At 45.9% G+C, this 13,451-nt stretch overlaps 1 protein-coding gene across 2 annotated transcripts; it reads right to left on the reverse strand.

Moving 5' to 3' along the window:
• Positions 1-429: 429 nt before the first annotated feature.
• Positions 430-13,416, reverse strand: LOC139159781 (zinc finger protein 397-like). Of its 2 annotated transcripts, none has more exons than XM_070737169.1 (4): positions 13,378-13,416; positions 9,828-10,563; positions 6,986-7,115; positions 430-2,005 (listed from the first exon to the last, which is right to left on the reverse strand). In XM_070737169.1, the coding sequence occupies exons 2-4, from the start codon at positions 10,542-10,544 to the stop codon at positions 936-938; spliced, it is 1,917 nt and encodes a 638-aa protein (XP_070593270.1). In that variant the 5' UTR covers positions 10,545-10,563; positions 13,378-13,416; the 3' UTR covers positions 430-935. The 2 variants fall into 2 exon arrangements, with proteins under 2 accessions (XP_070593270.1, XP_070593271.1); XM_070737170.1 differs by lacking the exon at positions 13,378-13,416 and adding an exon at positions 12,287-12,502.
• Between the last annotated feature and the right edge of the window lie 35 nt (positions 13,417-13,451).

Here is a 13,451-nt window from a genome sequence, read left to right on the forward strand (position 1 = left end):
TATCTCTCCCTTTCTTTCTTTCTCTCTCTCTTTCTCGTACACCACGCCGCAGCAGCGGCATTGGGCAGTAGCCGTGGGGCGGCGGCAGGGTGGTCAACTGTGAGGCAGAGCTCTGGAATGGAGGCACCGACGGCGGCGGCTGGACGTGTTGCTAGACGCCGTACATGCTGGCGTTGCACTGGGCATGGGCATGGAGCTGGAGCTTCCGTCCCAGCCCAGCCGGCAGGCAAGTGCCAGCCACGCAATGCCAGCATGTGCGGCGTATAGCAACATGTCCAGCCGTCGGTGCCTCTGTCCTAGAGTTGTGGCTCGCAACTGACCACCCAGCCGCTGCCCAGCGGCTACTGCCCGGTGCCCCTGCTGCCGCCACCCTCCCGCTGCCGCCGCCCTCCCACTGCCACCGCCCTCCCGCCAGGCCCCAAAGCTCACCTGCTGCTGCCGCCAGGGAAGCTCCAGCCGGGCGGGGCACTGCAGCTGCCGTAAAACTTGGAAGACGCAAAGAAGGAAGCTCAGCTTCCGGTCTCACAACTTTTTGCTCTTCACACTCTCAGCTAAAAGTTGTGAGACCAGAAGCTGAGCTTCCTTCTTCGCGGCACACCTGACCATGTCTCGCGGCACATTAGTGTGCCGCGGCACACGTTGGGAAACACTGGCCTATCCCATCACGTTCAGCCCTGGGAAAGTGACTGCTTGCCACAATGTAATTGTAGACATACTGATTGTCTGATACATGTACATCTTTGCACAATATAGTGGAGTCCTATGCTATCAGTCCAACCAGTTTCCTTTTGGGGACTGCAACTCCCATCTGCGTTAGCTAGGAAGACCATGGGGTCTTGATGCATCGGGAAACCAAACAGTTATGGAAGGCTCGGGGGAAGAGAGTTGCCCATTGGCATCCTTCAAAGTTGAGCACTCGTCCATTTTGCAAACTTTTATGAAGTTTCCTCATATCGCTGCTGCTCCTCTTGCAATTTGGCTAAGTTCAGGGCTTCTCGGGCGTGGATCTTCTGGTGCTTCACCAAGACGGTGCGGTGGGTGAACCTCTTCCCGCAAGTGGGGCACTGGTGAGGCCTCTCCCCCGTGTGGACCTTCTGGTGGCGGATGTGGACGGCCCGATCGGAGAAGCATTTCCCGCAAGTGGCGCACTTGAAGGGCTTCTCGCCCGTGTGGGTCCTTTGATGCACCATGAGTATCTGCCACTGGCTGAAGCTCTTCCCACACTCCGAACAGGTGTAGGGCCTCTCCCCAGTGTGGACTCGGTGGTGCTTGACCAGTTGAGAGGACGTGTTGAAGGATTTCTCGCAATCAGGGCATTTGAAGGGTTTCTCCCCCGTGTGGGAGCCCTCGTGTTTCTTGAGGCTGGAGCTCCGGCTGAAACCTTCTCCACACTGGGCGCATTTGAACGGCTTCTCCCTCGCGTGGATCTTCTGGTGGTTGAGCAACTGAGACTTTTGAGTGAAGCTCTTGTCGCACTCGGGGCAGCTGAAGAGCTTCTTTTCGACGTGGACTCGGTAGTGCCTGGTGAGGACCGAGCTGACAGTGAAGCTCTTCCCACACAGATCACAGGTGTAAGGCCTCTCTCCTGTGTGGGTCCTTTCGTGGGCAACCAGAGTGGACTTGAAGCTGAAGCATTTCCCACAATTCTGGCACATGAACGGCTTCTCGCCCGTGTGGGTCCTCTGATGGGCGGCAAGCACCGTGCTCCTGCTGAAAGTCTTGCCACACACGGCACAGGTCTTCTTTTCTCGGCTTCTGTACCGTCTTTGGACCATAACAGATTGACTTGAGTCCCCGTCTTCTTTGGGTAGAGGGAACACTTCAGGCGTGTGTTGACCTGTTTTGTCCTCATCCTTCTGGTCAGTTGCATCCTCAAGAGCTGCAGGACTATCTCCATCTTCTTCCAACCAATAAGGTTCTTGCAAGGGGGGCCCACACAATTTCAGGGGCTCGGTGTCTTCCAACTGGAGATCCCCTTGTCTCACCTCAATCTCCCAGTTGTCATCTGTGAGGGGCATAGAGGGGAAAAAATATTACTTAAGAATCCAAGCAGAGTATGGCTGCCACATCAAAGTCCCAATATCCCATTTTCAAACTGGTCAATCAGATGGTTCCAAGCAGTTTCTCAACTATGATATAGGAAATGTTTTGTTCCAAGCTCAGGTGATTAAAATAAATAAATAAATAAAATCCCACCTACTCCCATTCCATTGGAACCAGGATCTCCAAACTTGGCAATTTTAAGACTCGTGGACTTCAATTCCCAGAATTCCCCAGACACTGTTGTGGTTAGCTCTGGCCCAGCTCCTGCCTCAAGGACTGTGGATGTGGGGGAGACATCCACATGCTGCAGGCCTGTTTTGCCCCCCCCCCCGGTGGAATCTGCTGATGAAGGCTCCTCTGACCAAGAAGACATGAGTGACAGGGAGGAGGAGAGTGGGGCAGATAGCTCAGAAGGAGATCAATTATCTAGCTCCTCCTTGGATTCAGAACAAGAGTTAATGATACAGCCACGCATGCGGAGAGCGATGCATAGGCAACAACAACTGAGAGATTATTATCAAAGAAAATGAGGCCACCTGTGGTTGGGTGGGGCTGTGGTCATTAGTGAGGCTGCTATAAATAGCAGCCTGTGGGTTTGGCCATTGTGGAGGATTATCTGATCGTTGTGTTTCGTGCCTGCTTTACTGACTTTGACCTTTTGTGTGCTGATTTTTCCCCGCTTTGAAACTAAACCAGGGCAAAGTGTGTTTCACTTTGTGAAAGAAGGACTGTGAATTGCCTCACAGCTGCAAGCTAAGTATCACAGAACTGATAAGGGACTTGTACAAATTACCACTTTGTTTAGAGACGCGTGCTCTTTGCTATACTAAAAGAGGGCTTGGTTTAAGTGAATTTTCATTATAAAGAACATTGTTTTGAATTTTCAAATGTGTGTGTGTCTGAAATTTGTACCTGTGAATTTTTGGGAGGATTCTACCAGAGAGCCCGACAGAACAGACACTGAGGAATTCTGCGAGTCCATAAGTTTTAAAATTGCCATGTTTGGAGACCCTTGCGTTAAAATCTGTTTCTCAACCTTGGCAACTTGTAGATTGGTGAACTTCAACTCCCAGCATGCCCCTACCCAGCTATGGAGTTGCCATCCACCCATCTTCAAGTGGCCAAAGCTGGGAAGCACTGCATTAGAATATGACGAAGAACCAGTTGCATGAAAATAATGATGGGAAAGGGACCGAATCCTGGCTTTTTATAAAAGGTACGATAAATGGCCACAACCTCCTGTCTGATTTCAAAATTATTCTGTTCACCCACGTGCATGAAGAGTGAAACAATCACAAATGTATAGCTACTCCTCAAACTATAACAATTGGACCCAAACTTTCCAGTGCCAGTTGCCAGTGAGTTTTGCCTCATCTTACAATTTATTTATTTATTTATTAGATTTGTATGCCGGCCCTCTCTGTAGACTCAGGGCGGCTCACAACACAATAAAACAGTTCATGACAAATCTAATAATTTACAATTTAAAATATTTTAAAAACCCCATTATTAAGCAGACATACATACAAACATACCATACATAAATTATATAGGCCCGGGGGAAATATCTCAGTTCCCCCATGCCTGACGACAAAGGTGGGTTTTGAGGAGTTTACGAAAGGCAAGGAGGGTAGGGGCAGTTCTAATCTCTGGGGGGAGCTGGTTCCAGAGAGTCGGGGCCGCCACAGAGAAGGCTCTTCCCCTGAGGCCCGCCCACTGACATTGTTTAGTTGATGGGACCCGGAGAAGGCCCACTCTGTGGGACCTAATCGGTCGCTGGGATTCATGCAGCAGAAGGCGGTCTCTGTCTTGCCACAATTGTTAGGTGAATCGCTGCAGTTGTTAAGAGTCATGGTGGCGCAGTGGTTAGAGTCGGGGTGGGTTCCATTTACCTTCACCACTGGTTTGCATCAAGAATTTTCGCGCGTGTCCCCTTGCTCAGAAGGTGGGTCCAGCCCAAAAGACAGCTGAGAAGCTGATCAGTTGTGCTTCGGGCAAAGAAATAAAGGTCAGTATTAATCCAGGGACGGGTGGGAGGGCTTTTTTCAAAACACAGAATGAGGGAAAGCCATCAGAACACAGGGAAATTGGCCAAAAAATCAGAAAAAAAGATGGCGGTGAGCATTAATGGGATCCGTGATGCAAAATTACATCACCAGCAGGTCACTAACAGTTCAAGCAATCTGGTCTGAACCAGGAGGAACCCACCCCTGGTTAGAATATAGTATTGCAGGCTAATCCTGCCATCTAGTGGCTGTCAGTAGTTCAGCAGTTCGGTCCAGGCCAGCTCAAGGTTAGTTAGTTAGTTAGTTAGTTAGTTAGTTAGTTAGTTAGTTAGTTAGTTAGTTAGTTAGTTAGTTAGTTAGTTAGTTAGTTAAGTTAGTTAAGTTAGTTAGTTATTTTTTATTGATTTGATTTGATTTGATTTGATTTCCGCCCCTCTCCGCAGACTCGGGGCGGCTAACAACAGTAACAAAACAGTATAATCCAATACTAAAAACAGTTAAAACCCATTATATAAAAACCAATCATACATACAGACATACCATGCATAAAATTTTAAAGGACTAGGGGGAAAGTGTATCTCAGTTCCCCCATGCCTGGCGGCAGAGGTGGGTTTTAAGCAGCTTACGAAAGGCAAGGAGGGTGGGGGCAATTCTAATCTCTGGGGGGAGTTGGTTCCAGAGGGCCGGGGCCGCCACAGAGAAGGCTCTTCCTCTGGGTCCCGCCAAGCGACATTGTTTGGTTGACAGGACCCGGAGAAGACCCACTCAGTGGGACCTAAACTCATCCTTCCATCCTTCCAAGGTCAGTTAAATGAAGACACAGATTGTTGGGGGGCACTATGAAGCAGTATATAAGTGCTATTGCTATAGTTACACAGCTGTGAAGTGAATGTGGCTTCTCCATTGACTTTGCTTCTCAGAAGGTTGCAAAAGGTGACCCTGGGATGCTGCAACCATCATAAATATGAACTACCGTATTTTTCAGAGTATAAGAAGCACCAGAGTATAAGATGCACCTGAGTTTTGGTGGAGGAAAATAGGGAGAGGGGGGAATCTACCTATCAGGTATTCATGTGACTAGTGTCTTTAGTCTGATCAGCTTCAATACATTATTTTATCTCCTGATTAGAGCTGAAAAACCTTTTTCAGAGAGAGTAACACTGAAAACAAGCCTGCAATACAGAAAGAGCTGGGAAGATCGTTAGAACCTTGTTAGGGCTGGGGGGAAAACTTCAAAAAAGCTACATTTGGAGTATAAGACACACCCAAATTTTCAGCCTCTTTTGGGTGGGAAAAGGGTGCGTCTTATACTCCCAAAAATACGGTAGTTGTCCAATGCCCAAATTTTGATCACAGGACCATAGGGGATACTGCAATGGTCAGAAGTGTGGCAAACAATCATAAGTCACTTTTTTCAGTCCTGTTGTAACTTCAAATGCTGACAAGCTGAATGATTGTAAGTCGAGGACTATCTATATAATTTACTGGTAAAATTTCCCAGGGCAGAATAATTTAGCTCTGAGAAACAGGTTGGCGAGTAGAAACGGTTGCTTGGCCATGAGTAAATAGAAAGCAGGAGAGAGACTTACAAAAGCCCTGCCTTGTTACGCTTAAAAAATGTTGTGGTTAGCTCTGGCCCAGCGCCTGCCCCAAGGACTGTGGATGTGGGGGAGACATCCACAGGCTGCAGGCCTGTTTTGCCCCCGGTGGAATCTGCTGATGAAGGCTCCTCTGACCAAGAAGACATGAGTGACAGGGAGGAGGAGAGTGTGGCAGACAGCTCAGAAGGAGATCAATTATCTATTTCCTCCTTGGATTCGGAACAAGAGTTAATGATACAGCCACGCATGTGGAGAGCGATGCATAGGCAACAACAACTGAGAGATTATTATCAAAGAAAATGAGGCCACCTGTGGTTGGGTGGGGCTGTGGTCATTAGTGAGGCTGCTATAAATAGCAGCCTGTGGGTTTGGCCATTGTGGAGGATTATCTGATCGTTGTGTTTCGTGACTGCTTTACTGACTTTGACCTTTTGTGTGCTGACCCCCCCCCCCCTTGAAACTAAACCAGGGCAAAGTGTGTTTCACCTTGTGAAAGAAGAAGGACTATGAATTGCCTCACAGCTGCAAGCTAAGTATCACAGAATTGATAAGGGACTTGTACAAATTACCAGTTTGTTTGGAGACGAGTGCTCTTTGCTATACCAAAAGAGGGCTTGGTTTAAGTGAATTTTCATTATAAAGAACATTGTTTTGAATTTTCAAACGTGTGTGTGTCTGAAATTTGTACCTGTGAATTTTTGGGAGGATTCTACCAGAGACCCCGACAGAACACAATCCAGGAAGAGCTGGGAAGATCGTTAAAACCTTGTTAGGACTGGGAGAAAAGCTTCAAAAAAGCTACATTTGGAGTATAAGACACACCCAAATTTTCAGCCTCTTTTGGGTGGGAAAAGGGAGCGTCTTATACTCCAAAAACTATGGTAGTTGTCCAATGCCCGAATTTTGATCACAGGACCATGGGGGATACTGCAATGGTCAGGTGTGCAAACAATCATAAGTCACTTTTTTTCAGTCCTGTTGTAACTTCAAATGCTGACAACCTGAATGGTTGTAAGTCAAGGACTATCTATATAATGTACTGGTAAAATTTCCCAACGCAGAATAATTTAGCTCTGAGAAACAGGTTAGCGAGTAGAAACAGTTGCTTGGCCATGAGTAAATAGAAAGCAGGAGAGACTTACAAAAGCCCTGCCTTATTACGCTTAAAAAAGAGCAGTAAGGGTTTGGAACAAGCTTCCGTGGTTCTGTTAATTTATCCTACAAGAATCCGGCCATATTTTTTTGGTCCTGGTCTACTCCAAAGGGCTGGTGTTTGGCTTAAAACTTCTTAAACTCCAGGCATCTTAGAGACAGCAGCACACCATGAGCCCTTACCTTCTGAGTCGCTGTCACCATCCTGCTCCTGCTTGACCCCGACGGCACTGGTTTGTCTCTCTCTGGCCCCTGACGGAGGCCGATCGGCCATGGAGAACCCCACTGCTACCTCTTGCACCAAGCCTGGTCCCTGAAATAACCCCAAAATTTATCTTTAGCGACAAAAAACAGAAGAGAAAATAGGTTGGCGACATTTCGCAAAGTGAGGATGCCAGTTTCTTCCCTCACAAAAAGACACATCACATCCAGAGATCATACAAGTTCCTCAAAAAGAAAAGGGGTCTCACACTCCTTTAAAGCAGAGATAGGGATCTATGGCCCGTTTATGACTTGTGGACTTCAACTCCCAGAATTCCAGCATGGCTGGCTGAAGGATTCTGGGAGTTGAAGTCCACAAGTCATAGAAGGGCCATAGTTCCCCACCTCTATTTTTATATCACATTTTACTGAAAGTGACACCAAAGGTCAAAAGAATTATAGGTCTCATAGAAACATAGAAGACTGACGGCAGAAAAAGACCTCATGATCCATCTAGTCTGCCCTTATACTATTTCCTGTATTTTATCTTAGGATGGATATGTGTTTATCCCAGGCATGTTTAAATTCAGTTACTGTGGATTTATCTACCACGTCTGCTGGAAGTTTGTTCCAAGGATCTACTACTCTTTCAGTAAAATAATATTTTCTCATGTTGGTTTTGATCTTTCCCCCAACTAACTTCAGATTGTGTCCCCTTGTTCTTGTGTTCACTTTCCTATTAAAAACTCTTCCCTCCTGAACCTTATTTAACCCCTTAACATATTTAAATGTCTCGTAGGTTGCTTTCCCATTTATAGATACTTGACTTAACAAACACAATTATGCCCGAAACGTCCCTAAGCAAGACAATTGTTAAGTGAATTCTGCCCCATTTTACAACCTGTTTTGGCCCAGTTGTTAAGCGAATCATTGCAGCACTGTCACACTGTCGTTAAGTGAATCCAGTTCTCTCTGTTGAAATTGCTTGTCGGAACCCAGCTGGGAAGGTTATAAATGGTAATTATATGTGACCCCACCACCAGGACAGTGCAACTGTCATAAATCCATACCAGTTGCTATGCGCCCAATTTGGATACCAAGGTAAACAGTCAGATAAAGGAAACTGAAGTCGAGGCTAGAAGTGTAACCAGAAAAAGTATCTCTCTCTAGTTTTCACTGGCAACTCTGAACCTGGTCTGAACTGAAGCCACCTTTGAGGCTTCAGTGTTGCCACAATGGAGATAAGTGGGTGGGGATAAAGATAGCTGGAGATTTATAGCCAAAGCAAAACACTTTCCCCTGGGAACCAAGGACATTCCAACATGTGGCTGAAGAAAGGAGGAGCGATGTTACCAAGCAACTGGATAGCACCCTAATTGAACAATTGTTTGGAAAAAGGGGGGAAATTTTAATTAGGTGAAAACCATGAGGAACGTTAGAGTCCGTTTTCACCAGTCTGTGCCACTATGATATATCCAATAAAACTGTTCTTTATGGAATCTACCTGCCTCGGAATTCTGTTTGCGGTGGGTGTATTACTTGGACTCCTGACACAAAGTGAAAGGGACAGAGGAGAAGGCACATAGAAACAGAAACATAGATTGACGGCAGAAAAAGACCTCATAGTCCATCTAGTCTGCACTTATATTATTTCCTGTATTTTATCTTAGGATGGATATATGTTTATCCCAAGCATGTTTAAATTCACTTACTGTGGATTTACCAACCACATCTGCTGGAAGTTTGTTCCAAGCATCTACTACTCTTTCAGTAAAATAATATTTTCTCACGTTGCTTTTGATATTTCCCTCAACTAACTTCAGATTGTGTCCCCTTGTTCTTGTGTTCACTTTCCTATTGAAAACACTTCCCTCCTGAACCTTATTTAACCCTTTAACATATTTAAATGTTTCAATCATGTCCCCCCTTTTCCTTCTGTCCTCCAGACTATACAGATTGAGTTCATGTAAGTCTTTCCTGATAAGTTTTATGCTTAAGACCTTCCACCATTCTTGTAGCCCGTCTTTGGACCCGTTCAATTTTATCAATATCTTTCTGTAGGTGAGGTCTCCAGAACCGAACACAATATTCCAAATGGGGTCTCACCAGCGCTCTATACAGCGAGATCACAATCTCCCTCTTCCTTCTTGTTATACCTGTAGCTATGTAGCCAAGCATTCTACTTGCTTTCCCTACCGCCTCATCGCACTGTTCACCCATAAATCACTACTTCTAAATCCTTCTTTTCTGAAATTTTTGCTAACACAGAACTTATTATTATTATTATTATTATTATTATTATTATTATTATTATTATTATTGTGTCAGTACAACACAGCAAACAAGATCACTATGCTGGATTTCGTATTTCATCACCAGTCGGGCGCTTCCCAAGCACCTAGGACTGCGTGATGTAGCGGCGAATTATGTTTGCCGATCCCAGTAAAGCGGCCTTTTGCAATTGACAGATGGAGATCCTGTCAATTCCGATGGTTTTCAAATGTCAGCGGACATTTGAAAATTATTATTATTATTATTATTATTATTATTATTATTATTATTAATTAGATTTGTATGCTGCCAATACAATACTCAGATTGAGGATTCCTTTTCCCAAGTGCATTATTTTACATACAGGTACACTCAAGACCTGAAAGATTCTATTACCAGGTATACAATAAAAGTCATATTGGCCTGCATGACTTTGGTTTTCTAGTCTGGTCTTCCTGGAACAGCTAACTCCGCCCTCCCTCCATATTCTTGGGCCTCTCCCCAGTCCCGTTACACATTCCCATTACAGAGTCACGTTTCTCTAAAGTCTCACCTGCTGTGGCCGCCCTGAGGGAAAGCCTTCAGCCAGGGCCACCGCTTGGTCGCAGGTGTGAGGCCCAGCGGCTTTGACCCAGCTCTGGAGATCAGAGGGCAGAATGGCAAGGAACTGCTCCAGGATCACCAGCTCCAGGATCTGCTCCTTGGTGTGCCTCTCCGGCTTCAGCCACCGGTGGCAGAGGTACCAGAGACGGCTGCAGGCCTCACGTGGACCCTCAGCATCTCGGTAACAGAACTCTCTGAAAAGGGTTCGCTGGGTGTCAGTGGCTGCCGAATCCTCTCTCAGGACATCCTTGCCCACCTTCCAATAGTCCTCCATCTTGGCAGCGTTGGTCTGCTCATCCTCTCTTTGAGTTTCTCTGCTGAGATCCACCAATCCTTTGTATCTCCAGTAGGTTTTAGCGGCCCCTTCTAAGGAAGCGAGGCAGGCCTTGGCGTTCTCCCACGGCTCAGAAACCAGTTCCTCCTGCTTGAAGGACTGCCTTGCCTTCAAAGCAGCCCGGGTATCCAAATATTTCAACCGCCGATCTCCTGCCTCTCTCTTGGCTGACCTGGAGCCCCCCATTTTTGCGAAACCTTCTGCATCCCCAGCTTGGAGGTCTGTCGTTGTTCTCCCTGCCTTCTCTTGGGTCGCCCCAGCTTTGAGGCCTTCTTGCAATTCTCTTTCGGATTTTGCGTCTGGATTTTTCTCCATCATTATTTTATGTCTCATGATCGGCTTCCTCTGCCTCCTGAAGAAACACAAATTTGGAAGCATGGTTTTTTTTAATTGGAAAGACAAGCCTAGGCAAAAAAAAGCATGAAATGAACATGTATGTATCTCCAGATGGCATCTCCACCTCCGCCTAGATGTGGAGCTCTTGCCTCACAGTCAGGAGTCTGTGAGTTCAACCCTAGTAGCGGCAGAGAAAGGTTTAAGGTTTAGGTTTAATTGGATTTGTATCCTCCGAGGACTCGGGGTGGTTCACAGCATATACTGAAAACAGTAAGAAACAATCCAATTGATAATACAGTACATTAAAAAAAACAATACTTAAAATTCTAATTTAAAAAACTATCATTTACAATTCATTTGACAATCATACTAAGAAACATTCACTGATGATGGGGAAGGTCTGAAAACCCCAGGCCTGGCAGCAAAGATGAGTTTTTAAACTCTTTCGGAAGGCAGTGCGAATCTCTTGGGAGAGCTGATTCCAGGGGGCTGGGGCCCCCACAGAGAAGGCTCTTCCCCTAGGCCCCGCCAGCCGACATTGTTTGGTCGACAGGATCCTAAGGAGACCAACTCTGTGGGACCTCACCAGTCGCTGGGATTCGTGTGGCAGAAGGCAGTCTCAGAGGTAATCTGGTCCTATGCCATGTGCCATGAACTCCGCATAGTTGGCTCCATTCAGTCGGCCCTGATGCAAGGGATTACAAGCTCATTAGAAGAAAAGGATGGACATACGCAGAAATTGCTAGCTAACATTACGACTGAATAAGAACTGAGCATTTACTGGTTGGATGCCCTTCCTGATGCCTACGCGGAGTTCATGACAAATATTTTCAGCTTACAGTTCATTTAATGTCTGTTTGAAGTTACAACAGCAGTGGGTGGGAAAGTGATTTATGATCGACCAGTTTTCGCTCTTACAAGCACTGCAGCATTCTCACAGTCACATGATCGAAATTCAAATCAAAATTGGCAGCTGGTTCATATTTATGACGGTTGCAGTGTCCCAAGGTCATGTGATCCCCCTTTTGGGAGCTTCTAACAAGCAAATCCAATGGGGGAACCAGATTCATTTAACAACCCAGGGTGTTAACTAAACAACTGAAATGATTCACTTAATAACTGTAGCAAGAAAGGACATAAAAGGGGGCAAAACTCACTTAACAAATATGTATATATACTGCTCAAAAAAAATAAAGGGAACACTCAAATAACGCATCCTACATCTGAATGAATGAAATATTCTTATTGAATACTTTGTTCTGTACAAAGTTGAATGTGCACAACAGCATGTGAAATTGATTGTCAATCAGTTTTGCTTCCTAAGTGGACAGTTTGATTTCACAGAAGTTTGATTTACTTGGAATTATATTGTGTTGTTTAAGTGTTCCCTTTATTTTTTGAGCAGTGTATATAGTTTCTATTGCTTGCTGTCAAAGTTGTGTTAACGCTTGTAGAGATGGAATATAAAATTTAATCTTTGTAAAGGATTACAGAGATTTTAAATTTATTTACTAACAACTTTTCAATTCTTTCCAGTCAAGAACAGAATAGTAAAGCAAGTGTTTTTGAACCTTGGCAAATTTTCTGGCTGGGGTATTCTAGGAGATGAAGTCCATAAATCTCAAAAGTTGCCAAGGTTGAGAAAAAGCGGGCTAAAAATGAATGCAGGCATCCAATGAAGTCACTATTTGGGGTTACTTCCAGCTGTTATTACCCAACTTTTCATTAAAACAACCCACCCTTTTATTAGTTTCCTCTTAGGTGGGGCCACCTTGTCTACCACAATAGAATGAGCTTTCCCGTCGGCAGTGGTTCCAAAAGACAAAATAAATAACACCCCAAAGAATTGCAGACTTTATGGCCCACATTCACAGAGAGGGACTGAAAGGAAAACTTAGTTCACCACAGATACAAAAAATATCATTTTAATCTTCGCTGGTGCCAAAGGTTACCCAAAGATTTTAATACCTCCAGTCACCTTCTTTTAGTTCCTCTAATTCTGAATAAACTGGACTAGAGTGGACACTAGACTAGGACTAGGACAAGACCACGACACGACACGACACGACACCAGACCACACCAGAACAGAACAGAATTTAATTTATTGGCCAAGTGTGATTGGACACACAAGGAATTTGTTTTTGGCGCATATGCTCTCACTGTACATATTGTTATTGGTTAGGGCACCAGGTTAGGGGTATGTTTGGCAGTCAGGTTTCTTAAAAACAAGCAAATCTTGAAATTTTTAATTTTGTATTTGTGCAGAAGGCAAGGAGAAATTTTTACCAATAGCCCCACCTGCGTGCTCAGTATTTAAGGTTTCTCCCTGCAGCCTGGCGACAAAATACCGGAAATGAATTACAAAGGGGCCTGTAGAGGTCAACTAGTCCAAGCCCCCGTGTGACACCCGCCAAACAGCCAAATACAGAGCAGGGCAAGCTGACCTGCTCCTGTTTGGGGGGGTTTTCCCCCTCCCACACGGTTCTCGGATTCCCGACCGGGGATGCTTGGGTGATGTTGCAATAGCCGCTTTGCGGACCGCGCCTGGCAAGGTTGCTTTCTAACTTTGCTAAATCGCCTCCCCCGAAGAACCCCGTCTTGCGTGTGCAACGTGTGCGTGGGTCTTTGAAGGTGTGCGTGAAGGTGTGTAAAAGGGCCGAGGGGCTTCCCCTCTCCCTTCCACGCTTGCAAGGTCTCGCGCACCACAGGGGTGGTGTGTGTAATTTTTGCAAAGGCGCACGCCGCTCGTGCCCGTTTACTGCAAAGGGCATCTCTTCTCCAGCCTCACCCCCCCCCTGCCCCCCCCCCACATCCACCGCTGTGGTTTACCCGGACTTTCCGGCGTCACGGCTCCAGACGTGGGGTGCTTCCCCCCCCCCCCCCCCCCCCCCCCCCCCCCCCAC

Source organism: Erythrolamprus reginae, chromosome 2, assembly GCF_031021105.1.
Source record: "Erythrolamprus reginae isolate rEryReg1 chromosome 2, rEryReg1.hap1, whole genome shotgun sequence".
Taxonomy (NCBI): domain Eukaryota; kingdom Metazoa; phylum Chordata; class Lepidosauria; order Squamata; family Dipsadidae; genus Erythrolamprus; species Erythrolamprus reginae.